Source organism: Asparagus officinalis, chromosome 7 (genome assembly GCF_001876935.1).
Source record: "Asparagus officinalis chromosome 7, Aspof.V1, whole genome shotgun sequence".
Lineage (NCBI taxonomy): Eukaryota > Viridiplantae > Streptophyta > Magnoliopsida > Asparagales > Asparagaceae > Asparagus > Asparagus officinalis.
This window is the reverse complement of record NC_033800.1, coordinates 26,919,552-26,941,789: the sequence shown is the minus strand read 5'-3', so window position 1 is coordinate 26,941,789 and position 22,238 is coordinate 26,919,552. Positions and strand designations below refer to the sequence as shown.

The 22,238-nt window shown below is 37.1% G+C and overlaps 1 protein-coding gene across 1 annotated transcript; it reads left to right on the top strand.

The window, feature by feature from the left end:
* Nucleotides 4,597-19,852, top strand: LOC109849257 (protein pleiotropic regulatory locus 1). Its single transcript, XM_020419070.1, has 19 exons — nt 4,597-4,799; nt 4,913-4,937; nt 5,773-5,893; nt 6,045-6,123; nt 6,229-6,294; nt 6,837-6,921; nt 7,983-8,075; nt 12,181-12,244; nt 12,355-12,440; nt 12,538-12,639; nt 12,774-12,857; nt 15,489-15,549; nt 15,628-15,694; nt 15,810-15,887; nt 17,642-17,706; nt 17,973-18,050; nt 18,138-18,334; nt 19,163-19,237; nt 19,618-19,852. Exons 1-17 carry the CDS (start codon nt 4,639-4,641, stop codon nt 18,308-18,310), a joined length of 1,488 nt encoding a protein of 495 aa, XP_020274659.1. The 5' UTR covers nt 4,597-4,638; the 3' UTR covers nt 18,311-18,334; nt 19,163-19,237; nt 19,618-19,852.

Sequence of the window (22,238 nt, the reverse complement as noted above, 5' to 3'; positions counted from 1 at the left end):
GTAGCCTAAATTATAGCAATCCAGGATTGTATATATTGCAACAGAATAATGAGAATAAGCAACGGATTCAATTCTCTCATGGTATCAGACTAGGTTACGTCTCCTAGCCGCCTTCTTTGCTTGGTACCAGCGATTTGCAGACTATGTTGCTACTATTGGTTTTTCTCACAGCAAGTCCGATCATTCTCTGTTTATTTTTCGTCAGGGCACTCAAACTGCATATATCTTATTGTATCCACCTGCCTGGCAGTATCCGGCGTGGGGAGGCTGGGCTCCACCTCCTTGGGCCATGCCTCCTTGCCCCTATCCTACAGCAGCTTCATGGCAGCCTCGTCCAAACTCTAAGAAGCCTGGCATTTTGGGTGCTCACCCTCAACAAGCACATCATGCCACTGCAATTCCTCCACAAGGTGATTATATGCCTACTGATGTTGACGCGGCTTTTCATACACTCTCTCTCAATCCCCCGGATGACAACAATTGGTACATGGACACCGGTGCCACCTCTCACATGACTTCGAATCAAGGTACTCTCTCGTCTTATTTTAATTTGAGCAAAAACCGTGGTATATTAGTCGGTAATGGTCATGAAATTCCAATTCACGGTTACGGTAGCACTGCTCTATCCCCTTCGAACCCCCCTTTGCATCTCAACAATGTCTTGCATGCTCCCAAACTCATTAAGAACCTAATTTCCGTTAGAAAATTCACTAAAGATAATTCTTGTTCTGTTGAGTTTGATCCGTTTGGGTTTTATGTGAAGGATTTACGAACGGGGAGGCACCTAATGAGATGTGAGAGCTCGGGAGATCTCTATCCCTTCACCAAAAATCGGGCCATTTCTGATTCCGCATTTACTGCTTCGTCTTCAAATTTGTGGCATAGCCGCTTAGGGCATCCCGGAGAAGCTGTTCTTAGTTCTCTTCGTAGTAACAATTTTATTCAATGTAATAAGGCCCGTGAATTTTGTCATTCTTGTCCTCTTGGAAAACATATGAAATTGCCATTCAAGAGTTCAACTTCTTTCACTTGCTTGCCTTTTGATATTGTTCACAGTGATTTATGGACTTCCCCCGTTTTAAGCTCTTCGGGACATAAATATTATGCTTTATTTTTGGATGATTATTCGAATTTTTTGTGGACATTTCCAATCTCAAATAAATCACAGGTTTATTTGATATTCCAAAAACTTCAAGCATATATTAGAACCCAATTTGAAAGAGAAATCAAAAACCTACAATGTGACAATGGGCGGGAGTATATAAATGGTCCTCTTAGAAGCCTCTGTGAATCTAGTGGTATGGATTTTCGTCTCTCATGCCCTCACACATCTCCTCAAAATGGAAAGTCCGAACGAAAAATTAAATCCATCAATAACATTGTACGGACTCTTCTTGCTCACTCTTCCATGCCACCCTCGTTTTGGCACCATGCTCTTCAAATGGCCACCTATCTCCTAAATGTCTTACCATCTAAGGTTTTGGGGTACAAGTCACCTACACAAATTCTCTACCAAAAAGATCCAACCTACTCTCATCTTCGGGTTTTCGGTTGCCTTTGCTATCCTCTCTTCCCTTCCTCTACCATCAACAAGCTTCAAGCTCGATCAACTCCTTGTGTTTTCTTAGGCTATCCGTCAAACCATCGGGGATACAAGTGCTATGACTTGTCAAGTAAGAAAATATTTATCTCACGACATGTTTTGTTTGAGGAAAATCAATTTCCTTTTGCAAATTTACATACCCCTACTGCCTCTTCTTACACCTTTTTGGATGACGACCCCTCTCCTTACTTGATCCAACACATTCAACATTCTTCCCAACTAAGGCCTGCTGCAGAGCCCATTTCCCCTGGCCCAAATCTGCCGCCCACCCTAAACAATCCCTCACCTGCCACGGCCCAGTCCGGGCAGCAGTCCACTAGCTCCATTCCTCCTACTGTCCAAGTAGTTGAGCCTACTGCCCCTTCTTCCGCAACGGCCCAGCCAGCACATTCTCCACCACGAGCCGAGCAGCCAGTTCGGCCCACTCCAGCTACCCGCATGTCCACTAGAAGTCAGCATGGGATTGTTAAGCCCAAAAGGCATTTTAACTTGAGTGTTTCTACTTCCCCTTCCATATCTCCACTTCCCAAAAATCCAATAAGTGCTATTCGTGACCTGAATTGGAAATTGGCTATGATGGATGAAATGGATGCTCTAATTAAAAATAAGACGTGGGAGTTAGTCCCCCGACCTGCTGATGTTAATATTATTCGTTCTATGTGGATTTTTCGTCACAAAAAGAAATCTAACGGTGATTTTGAGCGTCATAAGGCTCGTCTTGTAGGCGATGGACAATCTCAACAGGTGGGAGTGGATTGTGGTGAGACATTCAGTCCGGTTGTCAAACCGGCGACTATTCGGGCAGTGTTGAGCATCTCTTTATCACATTCTTGGCCCATCCATCAGTTGGATGTCAAGAATGCCTTCTTACATGGTAATCTCACTGAAACTGTCTATATGCACCAGCCCATGGGATTTAAAGATCCCAATCATCCAGATTATGTTTGTTTGTTGAAGAAATCTCTCTATGGCCTTAAACAAGCCCCACGGGCTTGGTACCAGCGATTTGCAGACTATGTTGCTACTATTGGTTTTTCTCACAGCAAGTCCGATCATTCTCTGTTTATTTTTCGTCAGGGCACTCAAACTGCATATATCTTATTGTATGTTGACGATATTATTCTCACTGCCTCTTCAGATGCTCTCCGAAGGTCCATTATGTCTCTCCTCAGTTCTGAATTTGATATGAAGGACTTAGGTCCTCTTAGTTTTTTTTTGGGCATTGAAGTGAAACGTCATTCAGGAGGTATTTTTCTCTCACAAAAGACATATGCTGAGGAGATACTTGATAGGGCAGGTATGACTTCTTGCAAGCCATGTCCTACACCCGTGGACACAAACCCGAAGCTCAGCACCTCCACCGGGTCCCCTTATGATGATCCAACTCAATACCGCAAACTTGCTGGTGCACTTCAATATCTCACATTCACTAGGCCCGACATCTCCTATGCGGTGCAACAAGTTTGTCTCCACATGCATGCTCCAAATGACAACCATATGGCCGCCCTCAAACGCATTTTGCGTTACATTCGAGGTACACTTGACCTTGGATTGCATCTCTATAAATCATCGACAACCTCTCTTGTCACATATACAGATGCAGATTGGGGTGGATGCCCAGATACCCGAAGATCCACTTCGGGTTATTGTGTGTTTCTTGGAGACAACTTGATCTCTTGGTCCTCAAAACGTCAACCTACACTCTCCCGATCTAGTGCCGAAGCTGAATACCGGGGTGTTGCTAATGTTGTTTCCGAGTCTTGTTGGATTCGTAATCTCCTCTTAGAACTTCATTGTCCGCTCAACAAGGCCACATTGGTATATTGTGATAATGTTAGTGCCATTTATCTTTCGGGCAATCCTGTGCAACATCAACGCACTAAGCATATTGAAATGGATATTCACTTTGTTCGAGAAAAGGTCTCACGAGGTGAGGTACGTGTCCTTCATGTTCCGTCCCGTTATCAAATCGCCGACATCTTTACTAAAGGGCTTCCGCGCATACTCTTCAATGATTTTCGGGACAGTCTAAGCGTTCGTGAACCTCCCGTTTCGACTGCGGGGGTGTGATAGATTATGTTAATAATCTTGTGAATCTTTATATTAATAGTATGTATATATTCTGTTGTAAATCATTCCGTAACTATAGCCTAATTGTAGCCTAAATTATAGCAATCCAGGATTGTATATATTGCAACAGAATAATGAGAATAAGCAACGGATTCAATTCTCTCAAAAAACATATCAAGAAAAATACAACTGTGTGTTACGGAGAGTTAGGAGATGAATGCTTAATATGATTGGATAAATACATTTATTCAACGCTTACATATCATAAGTAAAGGGTCTAACCGAGTTGATAAGCTGCCTATGAGCAACACTCTAAGGCCTCAGGTGCGACTCTAAGAGAGCACCTACAAATTTTTTTTTTTTTCAAATACATGACGTCTTGCGTTGTATAGTGTCCCTAGTCACGTCCGGGGGTTTGATACCTATAGTCAGGCGGATCATGCATGCGTAAATTCCCTGGCCAAACCCAAAAAAAAAAATGCATTGTAAATAGACTTGTCAACTAGGGAAAATAAATTAACTGCTCCACTGAAATATTTTAGCACGTTCCCTTCGCCCAACAAAATGCATGACGAGGAACACATTTAAATTTCAAAATAAGTGTTTGACTGAATATTGTAGTTGTAGGAGTAGAATATGCCAAACGTGAGAAAGTTGCGTCAATTAATTTTTCATCTACATTTGTTGTTCGGAGACCAAAATCTTGAACCAGGCCGTATCTTTAATATTTGAAACAAATTTGCGACGCGCACCGGTTTCCAAACTAGATGGCATAAGGTAATGAGAGACAACTTGCCGATACGCACCAGCCGCCATCGGGTTAACGGGTATCGGAGCCTTCGTCCAACTCCTAACCCGCGTACCAAAAATCCGGGCCCCATAGAAAAAACTTTTCGAGGCTAATTAAAACCAGAATAAAAAATAAAAAACAAAATAGAAAGACGAGGGAGGGAAGAGAGCGGTCGATGCCAGGGACAGCTGCAGAGAGAGAACCGGCGAGGGCAATGGCGGCGGCGGAGCCTGTGGAGCCTCAATCTCTGAAGAAACTGAGCTTAAAGTCCCTGAAGCGTGCCCTAGATCTCTTCTCTCCAGCCCACGGCAGTCACGTGCCTCCAGATCCCGAGAGGTGACTCTAAAACCCTAACAAACCCTACCTTTGATTTTTACCGTATTATTTCATTCTGTTACTCATTTTGATCTCTTTTCGTTCTATTTTCCCTTTTCTATTTTGGTTTGCAGTAGGAAGATTCGGCTCAGCTACAAGGTTAGGGCTGCCAATCTCTCTCTCCTTCTTTCATTATGGCGATTTGATTTGTTTACTATTTATATGTATATTGGATTTGACTAGATAGTGTGAATCTCTGGATTAGGATTCACGGGAATTTTTTCTTTTAAAGAAAGGATAGTAAAAGAGCATATTTTTGTTTGAGTTTTTGCTGATCAATCTTGTATTAATGCACTGAGTATACAAAGAAGAGGAAATTTGCTAGATTTTTCTTTTAATTTTCAGTTTAAACCTTTTTTTAACAAAATATTAGATAACATGCTCTTACACATGGACTATGAAAATTACACAACCGGAAGGTTAAAGAAAAGAATAATATAAGGTTGCTAAATGCATTACACGTGGAGGATGGGTGATATTTCTTGAACTATGTTTCAGTTTGTTAAACATAGTTTCATGGAGTATGTTGGCACACAAACTCTCCTGATGAAAGCATGTCAAATTTACTGTTAACTTGCTATGGAAATGTGGTTTTTTGAACGATGTCTTTACAAATGTGTTATATGTGGAAAGAAAAGAATTTTCATCGGGATCAAACTATTCAACTAACTTTATGCACATTCTTTGAATTTCTGATTAAACCCCTGTATTTCTTTCTTTTGATTTTCTAATCTTAGAAAAAGACGACAAAAATGTATGAACCCTTTGATGTGCGGATTACAACCTAGAGGTCCAAGCATTTCAAATTATAACATGCGCGATTGTGCATTTCCATGTGATATCCCTTTTCATGTGCTTTTTTGCAGGCCATCCTAGTTAATTACTATAGAGGACTAACACTTGATTTGTTTCTCTTGGGTGTTATGATTTGAAGCTGAATGCGGAATATGGATCGGTTAAGAACTTGTTGAATGACCAAGCTTGTGAACAGGGCAGAGACAATGCACAGGGCCAAGGAGGTCCAGCTTCCACCTCTTCTGAATTGGCATTAACAGGTACACTTTGGAATATACGCCCCACCATTATTTTAAATGCTACATATCATTTGTCATTTCATCAGTGCTTATATCTAATGCTTAAAGTGGTCTCTGTTTGTTGACTCATATTCTGTTTTCTTATGAACACGAACTATATTTACTCTTGAAGGCAATCACGAATCTAAGGATCAGAAGGAGGGAGGCCAAAACACTCTTGTAGCTGCACCAGCAATGCTACCTAGAGGACCGTATGTCTACCTATTTGTCATTTGCATTCTCAAGTTTTTGATTAATGTCAATAAATGTATGGATTTTCTCCCAAGTAGGTAATACTTTTCTGTTGTCTTCAACAGGGATGTAGGGAATCCAGGTCGAAATGCTGCTGGAGCTATAATATCGGTTCCTGGATCATCAGAAAGGTGCTTTCTATTTCTTGCATAGACTGACCATTTTGACTTGTTAAATTCCATCTTCCTTTCTTCTAGGATCGCCATAATACTCTTTTAGGTACTGAAATGTTTATTTAATTTTCTTGCTTCTATTTCTTACATTCAATTGTAAAATGGTTAAAGATTTTAAGTCTGTTACATGAACTGAAAGATATAAAACCATATCATTTGGAGTTATTATAAGGCTATCTCCACCAACATAGAGAAAGGTAACACCAGGAGCGCATCTTATACATAAAGCTCTTATCATGTTTGGTATATATCATGTTTTCTCAAGGTCTTTTATCGTTAGTGTAAATGATGAAAACATGCTATGATGCGTCTGATTAAAGATAAATATTGTAATATACGAAGAAATTTTCTTCAGGTGTACCTTCAGTTTTCCCCCTCTGTGTGTAATTTTTTTTTGGTGAAAATTAAGTTAAAAAATTATATTGCTGCATTAGTTTTGTACTGGAACAGTTCTTTTATATGATCTATAGAAATTCTTCTAATATATATGTTTCTTCTAGACATCACTCAACATCCGCGCTAATGGAACGGATTCCTAGTAGATGGCCTCGTCCGACCTGGCATGCTCCATGGAAGAACTACCGGGTACATCGTGTTTCTCATTCTATGATTTGTTGCATCATTTCATCATGGTGTTGCATTTATAAAATTTGTTCCCAAATCCCAATTGATGGAAAGATGGTTGTTTTTATAATGATTATAGTTCCTGCTATTTAGTAGCTAGTAAATTTTACTTCTACCTTAATTTATTCTCCTGATTTGGCTTGCAATATCTTGTAAGCGATTGACAATTCAAAATTTGTATGCATACTTTACTTTATCTACTACTTGTTTAAAAGTTGAGCAATAAGTTTATTTATTATACTGACTTATTGTAAATTTGGTACCAAGGGCACCCTTTTAGATGGGTATATCTCATCTGACTTTAGAGAAGAGTTTATTCTGACTGACATTTTGAAATGTCGTGTCATCTAATAATGAAGGTTCAAATAGATGAGACTTTGACTTTCTTATCTCTCAGTCTGCAGAAAGCTTCAAAGTCATTATGTCCATGTGTGAAACAACTCCTTTTGTTTCTAACTTTGTCTACAATTGCTATATTATTTCTAAGTAATGCTATTCTTCTGTGAGACATCTTTTGGAGTTCCATTTCTACCATCCTTTTTTTCCAGCTTCGATCATTTTTCATTTTACCTTCTACCTCCACTTTTAGTAGGTCTGATGTGCTTTTGCATATTTAAGGAGGCCCAATACTTTGTGCAGTTTTTCATTTTACCTTCTATCTCGAGCAGTATAATAACAACATATTAAAAAAAAGTATCTTTTCCTTCCTCTCTTGATTTTTTTTTTACTTTGATTTTTTTTTACTTCTGCTAATCTTGGAAAATATTTAGATTTTCGATCTTGTTGTAAAATCTTTTGTCGCCACATATTTTACTTTTGTCTTTTGCAAATATTTTTTAGATTTGATGCTGCATAAAATTCCTGCCGTCATCATTGTTGGACCATCTCCAACTTTAGCCTTTTTATCATTGGGCACATTAGATTGCTGTAGCCTGTAACTGGAGACCTGCATCATATGGTTATAAGTCATGAGTCCTTGGTAATATCCTCAGCATGATGATGTTTCTGTTGCACTTATGCAGGTTATCAGTGGGCACTTAGGATGGGTGAGATCTATTGCATTTGATCCAAGCAATTCATGGTTCTGCACTGGTTCTGCAGACAGGACAATAAAGGTTCACCTCAAATATTTATTTGTCCTGTGATTGTTATATATTCTTGCTGTAATGTATTAGGCTTTTCTTATCATCATCACCTGTATTAGACTTATCAATCTTAATTTGTTATTTTGGAGAATTATACTTTTTACAGGCCTCAATCTTTTTCCTTTTAACATGAACACTTTCTATACATTAACCTCAGCGACAAGTTATTATTATGAGTTGTCAGGTGGATAAGGGGTGGTTATATTTGCTTGTACGTATAATGTCATAAGCTGCATTTGTACGCATATATGCACATATGCTTATAGTTATTGTTCCAGTGATCTTTAAATTTGCTCCTCTCCTAGCAGCAAGTCCTATCTCTGTTGAAGGAGAGAATTTTCTTGATTTATGATGCTTGTATAGGATATGAAATTAACTTAACTTCTTATGGTTGGTATTTTCCATCGTGGACTAGTATATAAAAATCATGGAATGCATTTTTAGTAAAACTATAAAGAGAAAAGAACCAATAGTACATACCTAAAGTAACCACTCTGGGTATTTAGGGTCAATTATTCGTCATGATGATGATGAGATTGAGGATAATGTTGTCCATCGAATCAAATCAAGATGGTTTAAATGGAGGGTTGCTTCGGGAGTCTTATGTGATCATAGAATACCTCTGAGTGTAAAGGAGAAATTCTATAGGACAGTTATAAGACCAACAATGCTTTATGGATCAGAATGTTGGGCAATTATAAAGCAACATGTGCAAAAAATGAGTAGCATAAATGGGAATGTTACAATGGTCTTGTGAGTGTACACTAAAAGATAGGATAATAAATGAGTTTATCCATATTAAATTAGAGGTTGCTCCTATTTAAGGATAAAATGGAGATTCGACTAAGGTGGTTTGGCCATGTACAACGGAGACTTCTTAGTGCACCCGTTAGGAAAAGTGATAATATTATAATTAATGACACAAAAATCTAGATGTAGACCTAAGAGAACTTGGTTGAGAGCAATTAAGGAAGATATGATAATTGTTAACTTAACGCAAGAGATGACCTAGAACGGAATGAAAAAAAAGGGATTCATGTAGCTGATCCCAAACATTTAGGATAAAGGCTTTGTTGTTATTTGTTGGCTAATATTAGAGAAGGTAAAAATTCGTGTCCTCTTGTTCACCAAATACCAACTTTCCATCTTTCTCCTAAATTCAATTCATAGTCAACCCTAGCCATGATGACTGTTGGCTGTCAATATTCTTGTCAATCAAATGTGTTTGTGTCTTTACCATATCTAGGTTCTTCTTTTATTTTTATCTACAATTAATTACTAGCTCATCTCATGTATTAAAGACTCAATGTAGTAATTAGAAACCATGAAGTTAGTATGAAACCTCTGTGTGTGTGTAAGGTTTGATAATTATGAGGTGGTGATTCATTTAGCAAAATGAGCTGCTGAGAGATAAGAGTGGTGAGAATGACACCTCTCAATGTGACTAGCAAGGTGGACATCACCACATGCTTTTCTCTTGGTAATTTATTTAGTAAAATGATCCGCCACTTCATACTCATTCTTTCAATACGTGCACGTCTACTTCGGCCTCTGGAAGGGACACCTTGCCCTCTCCCGCCACTCACTTGACATCCACCTCTTCTACCCTCTCTCCCGCCACACCATCTCCCTGCCCGACATCTTACCCGTCTGCCTCTCCTCCATCCACAACCCCGTTCTCTCTTCTAGTACTGCTTTCCCTGTGATTGTCGCCGTGCTCAACCTGCAATGCTCTGACCTACTGCAGAGTTGGCGACAAAACATCCAACTGGTCCTCCTTTGGAAAGCTGAGAAAATATCATCTTGTACGTGGCGAATGGTACTGTAGTATTATCTTCTTGAAGGGCCTCCTTCATTGCCTATCATCTAACCTAACCAAGAGTTTGTTGTCTTCGATTTCTGCCCGGAACCCGTTTGTCCTGCCATGTACACATGTCCGAACCCAATAAGGCAGAGAGAAGGCAGTGGCGGCGGTGCTTATAAGCAGGCGGAGTTCTTGGTTGAATCCACTGGGGAGCTTCTGATGGTGGTGATCACTAGTGACTTGGAGGAACCGGGTTTTGATTGTGGGGTTCGTAGATTTGATCCTGATGGAGGAGATTTGGTGTGGGTGGAGGTGAGGAGTTCAGGTTGACAGGTGCTGCTGTTGGGTGAGTGGGGATACTCTCACATGCACATATAATTGAAAGTTAGGTGAACTTTTTAGTAGTCACCTTTTGTATCTGTAGTCATACAGGCAGTTTTTCGTGAGACAAAAATTCAATATAAAATCTGTACTGGTGCTTGATTGTCCTTCATGTTTCTGTATCAATACTGTCTTTACAATCCATTGGGGTGATATACCGTGTCTTACTGACTTGTGAAAAGAAAACTATATTTGTCCATTCCACGTGTTATATCTGACTTGGCATAAGGAATCAGTCAAGTAGAAACATTGACTCAACCTAGATGGTCCATAGGCAGGGTGGAGACCAGCTTTACCCGTTATGATAAAACGAATAGCTTCTCATCTATCTCGCCTTACAGGAACGTTTATGCAAAATACATAAAGGAATTATATAAGTAATAATATACTTATGATGGTTAGTTTACGTTAAAATTTTATTTTGCTGTCAACCCCACTGTTTTTTAATTGCTGTTGAAGAAGAACTAATGTCTATTTCTAAATTGTTAGACATGATTGATTCTTGTGCTTATTGGTTTATGATATTGACCCATGTCAAACTTCTCTGAATTTGTTGAGCTTTTAGTTATTTTCAACCCAGTTTCAGGTGATTTGATGGCAAAGTTTCATAGTTTAGTCCCTACCTTTGTCTCTGTGTTATCTGAAATATCTTGGATCACTTAAATTTCCTTCCTCTCTCAACATATAGTGAAGACAAGATCCTTACAAATGACCTTGAATGATGTTATTTAAGGTCCACTAAGCTGTACATGAAGCTGTTAAGTCCAGCCATGCATATTCCTTGCCTAAATAAACATTCTGTTGAACTCATAAAATCAAGGATGTTGGCAATCTACATACAAAATAAACAATACGATTTAATCACTGATCTCTGTGCTTATTGATTGATGATATTGACCCATGTCAAACTTTCTGAATTTGTTGAGCTTTAACTCTTTTCAACCCAGTTTCAAGTGATTTGATGGCAAAGTTTCGTAGTTTAGTCCCTACCTTTGTCTATGTGTTATCTGAAACATCTTGGATTCCTTAAATTTCCTTCCTCTCTCAACTCATAGTGAAGATAAGATCCTTAGAGATGACCTTAAAAATGTTATTTAAGCCTGTATATGAAGCTGTTAAGTCCAGCCATGCATGTCCCTTGCCTAAATAAACATTCTGTTGAACTCATAAAATCAAGGATATTGGTAATTTACATACAAAGTAAACAATATGATTTAATCACTGATCTCTGTGGTTAAATGACCGGAAGCTAGGAACCTTGGTTGTCTATTGTGTTCACTAAATGGTTCTCGTATGCAAACCTTTTGTTGCAAAGGTATTAAACATATAGGATTTTGCTCGTCATTCTTTGTCGCATCCCAAACTTAGCTAGTCACCTTATTAGGAGAAATAGAGATACAGATGTGTGTATTCCCAGCTTTATTGACAAATTACCTATACTTACCTGTACATACCTAGACATGATGTCCAGTATAGGTGTTTTATTTATTTAAAAAGTAGATAATTATATTAATGTTTCTGATGCATGCAAATTGTTCAATGGTTTTCTAACTCTTGAAGACAATTCTTTGCTGCGTACCTCTGTCTCACTTGTATTCATTGCGTAAAGGTTGGCAACATGGGAAGTCCCTAATGTTTAGGTATGTTGAATAAGAAAATCAACCTGTGCTCATCGTTGTTAAAAAGATGATAAAAACATATTATAAGAAAGATGTAGATAATCTGGTGAAAAGTATAAAATCATTGGTATGTATGAACCAGTTCCTTTTAATGCTCTACTTGTGTCATCTGAGTGCATGCTAACTTCGTCCTCCAGTTGCATTGAAAGTGTACTTTTATCATATTTTTGTTTACATCAGTACTGACCTCACTTGTATTTGTCTATCGAAGATATGGGATATTGCATCTGGGCAATTAAAGCTCACATTGACTGGACATATTGAACAAATACGAGGTTAGATCCTTGTAGCTGAAATGATGCCTCATACAAATACATGTTGATGTTTGTCTGGTGGATTATTTTGTTTCATATTGGTGGATAATGATGTAATATATTGTATCCAGGTCTTGCTGTCAGCCAACGACATACTTATATGTTTTCTGCGGGTGATGACAAGCAAGTTAAATGCTGGGACCTTGAACAGAATAAGGTGAGTTTCTTGCGGGTTTTGTTCTTTAGCATAAGTTTTGTAGTCATGTGTCAGAAAGTCTGCAGTTGATTTATCTTTTGATTTATTTGATTCTTAGGTGATAAGGTCTTATCATGGACATCTCAGTGGTGTCTATTGCTTAGCTCTGCATCCGACAATTGATATTTTATTCACTGGAGGTCGAGATTCTGTATGCCGGGTATGGATTTTCTTCTTACAAATAACAAATGAGTTCAAATTAATCTATGAAATTTTTTTGTTAGTTCAAAGATTTAGGGTCAATGATATTGTGAGCTACCCAAACATTGACGTTGATTTTCTTTTCCTTATCAGGTCTGGGATATTCGTAGCAAGGCAATGGTTTTTGCTTTATCTGGACATGATAATACTGTTTGTTCAGTTTTTGCTCGACCTACGGTATGCAAGTATTTAAGTTTTACCTAATGCTTGCCTAATCTTGATCTCTTTAATAGACTAGCTATTATGACATGGGCTTTACTGGCTTCATGAAACTATAAGCATATTTGAACAGCTTTCTCTTTAGTATCTGGATTATAATTGAATTTTCTTCTTTCTTTCATTTGTTAAAATACATAATTAGCAACTTCCTGGTGTGTAGTATTCACTGCTTTCAAGGGTTCTCCTTCTAAAAACAAATATTTTTTTTAAAAGAAAATTCTTCTTAGTAAATGTCTGAAAGTAGGATTGGTGTATTACTTTACTTTTATTTATACTCTCCTTATTAACATGAATATGTTATTTTGTTTAGTTATTAGTACATAAATGTGAAAAGTTGATGATGTTTGTGCTTATTGATCATATCATTACTCCTTGTATGTGATACTACTGCATTTTAATGCATATGGCGCAAAATAACTTTGAGCAAGGACTTAATGCTATGCTTTGTATGATTCGATGGAAAGAAATATTCTTAGATCATTCTGTGTACAGGGAAATTGAAGGGTAAAGAGACAGACTTTATATGCTGTTGTAGATTGGCTAGACTCAATGGGAGAATTTTCTTTTTTTTTAGATCATTTTCTCTATACAGAAATTAAACAATAAAGAGAATGTGGTTTTTTTTCCTTTATTTGGATCAAAATGTGAACAGAAAAAGGTATTGCCCTGTGCAGGCACTACAGAATACTTTTGCTGTAAAATGAAAACAGCGGTAATGTTTTGTGCGACTGGATCAAAGTCAAAGCTGTTTATAACTACAAGGTTTAACACATCTAAATGAAATGCCTTGGTATATGAGCACATTTGACAAATCTAAGGGAAATGCTTTGTGTGTAGTGCTCTTATGGAGACCAGACCCCTTTAAGTTTACCTGTAGTTTATTGCAAAATGTTTCTTATGCTTTCTACAACAGCAAATGCTTCCTTAGTCCCTAGTTGAAGAATGCTCTTATGTTTGATGTTGACGTTCCTTTCGCTGCAAACATATAACTGCATGCTTGAAGTTGGCATTTCTTGTTTTTTTACCTTGGAATATACACAAGTGTCCTACCAGGGAATGCAAAAAAGCTACGTCACAGAAATGAAGTTTATTACCGTGCACTTTGTGTGCAAAGAAAGTCTAATGAGTATGAAGAGCATAACATGGATGTCTTCTTAAGAAAATGCATAGGCATAATACGAAAACTGATCGAAAACTATGAGGAGAAGCATAACATGAAAGCAACAAATAGGTGATGCAGGAACTTGCAGCTGGAATATATTATGAAAAGAAGCAGATTGGAAGGTATTTCGGGTACTGAAAGGTAAACTTGCAGTTGAAACAAAGCTTCTTGGTGGTGGAATATGCTTGTTATCTGAGGGAACTAGTGTAGAAGGTTCTTAAAGCTATGTTTAAAGGCTAAAATTTATCTGGTGCTGAAATGGGAATATCAAAGGAGATGTAAGTTTTATTGGAGAGGCAATGCCGTGACATCGAGAATTACTGAAAAATGGTTAACACAGAAAAAAGCTAGATCATGAATCTATGTACCGAATTAATTAAGAATGACTAACAGTATACTGCGTGCTAGGATAATGCACGATTTCTCATAAGGTCAGAAAGACAAGAATGACAACACTAGAATGCATGCCAGGATAATGCGAGGTATTGCATAATATCAGAAGGTAAATTCCAGCTGAGTCTGAATTCTTGGGAAATAAACCAAAGGGAAGAATTACAATTCACAAGTAAGACAGGGAAAATATGAAGATAAATAAAGACAAGGAATACAAAGAAAGAGAATAACCTGAATGCCGAATACAACAACAACTAGAACAAAGCCTGTATCACAATTTTTAAGGTCAGCTACTTGAATTTTATACTTCTGTTTAGTTCTGACTTCTGTTTAGTTCTGTTTAAGACTATCCACTCCATTAAGTTAACCATTATCATTTCCTTTTTTATTTTCTTCTAACCAAGTTCTCTTAGGCCTACCTATATTCCTTTTTTACTCCGTTAATATCACATTTAACTCTATAATCATCTAAGCTTTTTTCTACAAGCACTGTTCCTTGTCAACAAGGCTTCATTGACTATTAAGGAAATTTTATGCTCTGTCAACTCACACATCAATCCTTAAGATTGGTGGTTTCCTGAACAAGTTAGGGGCTTTCTGTAGAACCTAGTTAGGAAAGGGGATTAAGATGATTAAATTTTTTTATTGATTGGAATTCATCTCATGTACTAAGCATAATATATGCCAATGGACACAAAACACTTCTCCATTGATGCCAAAGTCAGGACAGCTTCTGTAACTTCTGTTGATCATTGAGCTAAGTGTGAAAAAGAGAGGAAATTCATTGTTTCAAATAGACAAGCAATGCTTTCAAGATCAGGATGACAGAAAGAGTAAAGGCCCGTCCTTCTTGTTTGCCCTATAATTCTGTTCCTAAAGTTCATTGTCGTTTCTGATGAGATCGTGAATAGAAATTAGTTTGTTTCTGGTTTTTGAACATTTTGACAGTTATTATATTGGAATATCGGCTCCATATATGGTTATTTGTTAAATGCAAATCGTTTTTGTGTTTGTAACTCCTTTTTCCCTTTCAGGATCCACAGGTTGTAACTGGCTCCCATGACACCACTATCAAGTTTTGGGATCTTGTTGCTGGTAATTACCAGTCTCCATTTCCTATTAACCATTTATGTGAGACTAGACAACTGGTGACGACAAAGTTTTTGTCTGCAGGAAAAACAATGACAACTCTCACACACCATAAGAAATCAGTTCGTGCTTTGGCGCTACATCCAACAGAGTATGCCTTGCTAATTCATTTCAGTCAGCTCTAATTTTCTCTTTCTAAATTAACCTTGTTTCATTCTTTGATATTCTGATGAGTTTACCTTTTTATATCTTTTTGATTAATTTAGGAACACTTTTGCATCTGCATCAGCTGACAACATAAAGAAATTTAGCCTTCCTAGAGGCGAATTTTTGCACAATATGCTGTAAGTATTTTACTGATATAGTAAACTTGTTTTTTAGTGACAATTTGATAATTCATAAATGATATTCTGTTGAGAGCTAGAAATTAAGGATAAAACTAGATAGGGAGTTAGAAGGTGTTTGGGTGCTAAGGCCTGCTAGGTTTTATTGCAAACAAGGCGTCATTATGTTTCAAGTATCTAGCAGCTTTGTATCTTTACATTCTCTGAGTTGATTGTTGATCTTGTTTCTTGGTTATTGTAAAAACCTAATTAGTCACATTCATTGTATTAAATATCCCGATGTAGCCGATACATCGGTCAATATATCTTTATGTTAGGCTTTCCTCAAAACAATATGGTCTCAATATCCTTCACCACTTTTTGGTAAATTTTGTGTGATATATCCCCGATATAGCTGATATACCAGTCGATATGTATGGCTTGTTGCCAAACAATGTAGTTCTACGAAATTTCTTTAATGTATTTTTAGCAAAAATTCCTGTCGTATGAAGTTCTTCACCAAAGTTATTGTATTATTTACATTTATGCATTCATTAAGTATGTTTAGACTACATTTTAAGACATTATATTATATATGCACATTATTCACTATGGCTCTCCGATATTTACTAATATTCCGGTATTTTCCTGATATCTGCAATCTGATATGAATTTTGGCTGTCTGTATTTCCTCGATGTCTGATATTGAAGACCTTGGTCACATTGCATCAGATTCTGCCTGATGGTATAATATGAGGGGTTTCGTATTGATATCAACATGCACCCATGCATTCACAAGTCAACATGCACCCATGAATTCGCAAGATGGTTGGATCATGACATAATAATATTTTTTTAGGCTTCAGGCTTTACTTTCCCCCTTAAACTTCTCAATTTGTCCCTTCATACCCCCTGGACTATTTTTTCTCATCTTACCCATGAGCTATTAGATTCGACCTCGTAACCTCTCAACTATTTTGAGTCCCACCTTGCTCCTTCAACTATCAGTTTGTTACCTAGTGACCACATCTTGTTTATTATTTTGTGGGTATTTAAATGGATCAAGTGATAGTTCACGGATGAGGTCATTGAGGTGGGAGTGAAGTGATAGCTCAGGGTGTAAGGTGAGGCTGAAAATAGCTTAGAAAAAGGAGGGGGGGGGGACGATTTTAATAGTTCAAGGGGTAAGATGAGACTAAACATAGTTCCGGGGTATGAAGGGATAAAAAGAATAGTTCAGGGGACAAGTAGGTGCTGAAGTTTCAACATTCATTTGTTCGTGACATGTTTCTTGTTTTCCTAATACACACCCAGGTACATCCTCGATTTATTCTTTTCTTTTTGCACGTTTATTTGATCGAACTTTGTGTAGAATTACATTGTTTTTCTCTTGTATATATTCTTTTACCATTTATCAAGCAAAGAACACATTTCATTGAATCCTGTTTATTTATGTTCCAAATTTTTTTGAGCCTATATAAACTGCATTCTATATGCATAATACTTGCTCAGGCAAAAGGCTTTACCTACTGTTTGAATATGATGCCTGCTATATGAACACTATAAACTCCAGACCATCAATGGATTTATGCTCAGTCTTTTGTGTATGTCTTGGACCCATATTTTTGCAACATAAGTAGTTTTAGTGTTCTGTCTCAAGCTAGGCTCTTTTTATTCGTGTTGGTGCTTGTGAAGTAACAAAAAGGAATCAAATCAATGAAGATCACCTTAGATACCTATGGTTCTAATACCTTTTATTTTCCTTACCTATGCAGGTCTCAACAAAAGACAATCATAAATTCAATGGCAGTAAATGAAGATGGGGTCCTTGCAACTGCAGGTATCATATATTTAAAACTGGGAATTCTAATAAAATAATTGACTATCAAAGTCAGAAGTGATATTTAAAACTGGGAATTCTAATAAAATAATTGACTATCAAAGTCAGAAGTGAAATTTAAATTGGTTGCAATACTGAAGCGAGCCAAGTTTAGAAGCACCCAAACAATGGGAATTAATCCTTCTGTTTTTTTTTTTTTTCTGTAGGTGATAATGGTAGCCTATGGTTCTGGGATTGGAACTTTTTTTTTTTTTTTTTTTCTGTAGGTGATAATGGTAGCCTATGGTTCTGGGATTGGAAGAGTGGCCATAATTTCCAGCAGTCGCAAACTATCGTCCAGCCTGGTAAGTGGCATCACTTAACTCATATGAACCTTTCACGTTTGCAAGAACACAATGGTAATTTCCTTAAAAAAAATTATTCTATCCCAGGTTCACTGGATAGTGAAGCATGTATTTATGCTCTTTCATATGATATGAGTGGTTCGAGACTTGTTACGTGTGAAGCTGACAAAACAATAAAGATGTGGAAGCAGGACGAGAATGCTACACCAGAGACCCACCCGATTAACTTCAAACCACCTAGAGAATTCCGAAGATATTGAAGATGCCTCTAATTAGAAGCTCAGGTTGGCAGTTTGACGCCCTCTCATTCATTCCATCTCTCTTCTTTTCTCCCCTCATTTTTGCAGAATAGCATGTGAATTAGTTTGAAATGTTCAATTAACTATATTAGATATTGCTCACACCATAAGAGAAAGCATGGCAAGTTATTTGCCTTAACAGTTAGCATATAGAATATGTAATCGTCAACATTTATCGATTATTCAGAAAACAGAGAAAGGGAAATTGATCTTGCGGTCTGGCATCAGGATATGGCAGATCAGGAGGTTTTATAGATATGTTCCTTCTGCTGCATGTTCAGAACTTCAGATAGTTTTCAATTCTTTGTTCTTCTTGATCATTTTCTTCCTTATATTACCTTATCTGTCAACATCTTTTCCCAGTTAATACGTATGCATCATAATATAGTATTATTTTCTTCTGATTTCTTCTTTTCATTGACTAATGCTTATTATATTCCTAGTGAATTTAAGCTTTGCAGTTCCTCAACTTAAAAGTGTATTTCCGCCTTTGTTTGAGACATGTTACTCTCTTATCTCTTAATTCTGCTATAGTTCCTGGGTTATTCAGTTATAAGTTATAACCATGGACTTGGCACATAATTAGACACTAATATTGGACATGTCTGTGTGTGTTATGTGGCAATCTGAGATAGAAAATGTTGATTTTAGATAAGAACTCATTTAACCCTTTCTTGTTAGATTAAAGAAACTGTTAGAATTAATTGCTTAACATGGAGTGAGAGTTGTAATCCTATGCAATCCTTGAGGAGTTTACTCATCTAGTGATATCTTACATACTTTTGTGTATATTTGTTTGCATTGATCTTTCAGGTGCATACAATATGCTGATTGAACCGGGAAAGGACTGTAAGAGGATAATGTAGAGCAAGAAACTGGTGTAAAAGGGTAAAGATTCTTCTTTAATTATATTGATCATTTTATTCCTTTTCCTCCTTTATTTGAGGACTTCCATCGAAACTTGAATGAAAGCCAAGATCTTGGTGATGACAACTCTAGGCCAAGATTTGATTTATAGATTTAGATTTAGGGACCAACTCTGGCCTAGGGATTATTTATTTCTTAAAATTGGAGTTGATAGGATGTAAGTTCTTTGAGATGTATTCTCTTTCCAGTGTCTATCCCGGTTTGTGTCAACGTCAGCTCTATGAAAAAGACATGTTTCACTAATCTGGGTACTAGTGCAATGAGCCTTCATTTGTAAAAAGTTGTTATACCTTCCATTTCTATCATAGTTGACAATAGTGAATCTTTTATCACGCTTTCAGGGACCAGATCCGCATCGAAGAGGCAAAAGCCACCCGTCAATATTCTCTGTACGGAAGTTTATATTCTCTCAGTCATAAATATTTCTGAAAGTTTAAGGTGTAAACATATCTGTAAGTTACGATGTGCAATTACTATTCTTGACTTCAAATTTCTGAATTTATATCTGTTCTTCAGTTTTGAGAGATTTGCACTTCAACTGATGTGTATATCAAGAAGAAATGTCGTGATATTGGACATGTTTCTTTTCTGCTTATCAGTTTTGGCAATAGGATGTCCTCCGTCCCTCCTAAGGATTAACTTAAAGGTAATCCACAAGAGGCTAAATAGAAAACTCCCCTTTGTTTGTACCCTAATTTCAAGAACACACGTATCCTCTGTTAAACTCCTCAGAAAAACCTTCCATAGAAAAGTCACTTTTCATTACCAGAGTTGGCTGGCATTTAAGGAATCAGTTTTAGAAAGTATTAAAATGCCAAAATACCCATTTTGTTTGACAAGAAAAAAAAAGATCGGTTAAAATGTTGATTATATAATCAACATGGGTTGGAAATGCAGGATAGGTTATCCTGATGCTATGTAGTATAAGATAATGTCCTAAACCTAACAAATGCTAAAATCTTGATTGTTGTAAGCTGGACCTGACCTATTAATAGAATAATGTTCTGGTGCTTAGGTATAACTGTATTAAGTATTCACCTCGTATTGCTCATTATTGCTATATCGTCTCTGATTCCTATATCCGATGGGGGCATTTGAATGCCTTGAAGGCGCAGGTTTTTCTTTTTCGCAAAAGCTGAGTATAAGCTTTATTAGCAATTTCCAACATGTCATGGCGTTAGCTATGCGTGTTTGTCTCCAGATTTTTACGACCTAGTCAATTGACATGTTCTCTTCTATTGAAAATTTGAAATGCATTGGATATTGATATTTTGTTCGACTTTTACTCTTCTTAAATTCTGATCAATTGCTAGTGAGATATTACAAATGATTGTGCTAAGTTTTATTTATTTAAACCGTTCATGCTTGAATATTCCATTGTCAACCAAACAACTGGAATCGCCAAGTTTTATTTGTCTATAGTTGTTATTAGGAGTTTATATGCACCAGTCAAAATAAACACAATACCATGAACATGAAGGAATAACTGGATTTGCTATTACCACAGATATTTGTGGTCTTCAGAATTGCTCAAGCGGTAAGTGACAATTGTAACTATTTGATAGAAAACATAACCGTGTAGCTAGTTTTTGAATTCTTTGCTAGTTAGTAAGTAATCTTTAGGTCACCAAACCTCTGCGTGGACTGTTTGGTGAATAGCAAATAGGCTTACAAGGCACTCTCTACCCCCACCTCCTCAAAGCTCACATGGACAATAAAGCACAGCTCAGAAGCAACCATCACAGCTGTTATATTTATCACTGTATTATTGCTTGTGTGAGATTTAAGGCATCTCTTTTTAGTCTTTGCATATTAAAATTATGGTTTGGTGGCAGGGTCTTCTACCACCAACTCCACTCTCTCTTTTGTTTGTTATTTTCTGCCTATTGTTCCTAGACAATAAATTGCATGTTTAGAGACCATTTCAACTAACAAACTTTTTTTTTTTTGAGTGCAGCAGCCAGTAGCTGCCGTGTTCAAATCAAATTAAGTACAAACTATATGATAGCCAGTTCATTAAGCGATTTCTATTTTTTTTATAAAAGTTGCCCTTAATGAAGGCACGGGCAAATGATTGATAGATGTCCCCTTGCTAAGTTCTTATGGTTAGCGTCGTTGGTGTTGGAGGTAAAACTGTTGGTTGGCATCAGGAAGTTGTACACCATTAAATTCAAGGCCATAATATGATCAGATATTGACAGGAAGTGTGAAGCAAAAAAACTTCAAAGCTTCTCTGATGCGCAAGTCTCAAGAGTTGGTCACTGGAATGCAGACCGACACATATTACCTGGTCACACATACATTATTGTGTATCATGTTATTTTAAGTCTAGAATTGTTAGGGTCTTCTTGGTCTCTGCGAGAATGCATGAACGTCTCCGATCCTTATCGAACGTATGTTAGAAAAAAATCAGGTTAGTAGCACGTGTCTTATATACATGAGTAAACCAACAGGAGCATTTCACCTTTTGATTGTTTTCAAAATTCCATCCTCCATGACGAGGAGATCCTAAAGGGGCAAATAAAAGTTGGTTAGCTTTTGCATGGCAATGTCAGATGCAATGTACAAATCTCCCAACAAGAATGAGAAGACATTTTGTGAAGAAAAAGACACAAGACGATTTCATGCCTTTTTTCTGTCATCATCACTCCATAACAACCCTACTCTTTTCTTTGTTATTCAAGTCATTTATCATTTCTGAATAAATGAAGATGCTCAAACTAAATAGGGAAAGGAGGCCTCGTAGCTTGAATTAGACTCTTCGAAGGATTTTTTTTCCTCCTCTTCTTTTAGTGGCCCCGGTTCAGATAGTGGCTTGATTCTTGAAAAGGAGGTGAGAGCTAATGTGTGTGGTGAGAATCTAGTATATACATCTATCAAAAATATTATTGTCAATTTGTCTGATCGCATTTCTTTGTCATTCTGCTATCGACCAGCACCTTTTGCACTTAAACCTTGCGCA

What these genes read in the sequence shown, in the direction of transcription:
- LOC109849257 (XM_020419070.1), top strand. Translation starts at nt 4,639, where the DNA reads ATGCCAGGGACAGCTGCAGAGAGAGAACCGGCGAGGGCAATGGCGGCG. An exon ending in AGATTCGGCTCAGCTACAAG is followed by an intron (nt 4,938 to 5,772) that starts GTTAGGGCTGCC and finishes TATGATTTGAAG; the next exon opens with CTGAATGCGGAATATGGATC. An exon ending in GCAAACTATCGTCCAGCCTG is followed by an intron (nt 18,051 to 18,137) that starts GTAAGTGGCATC and finishes ATTCTATCCCAG; the next exon opens with GTTCACTGGATAGTGAAGCA.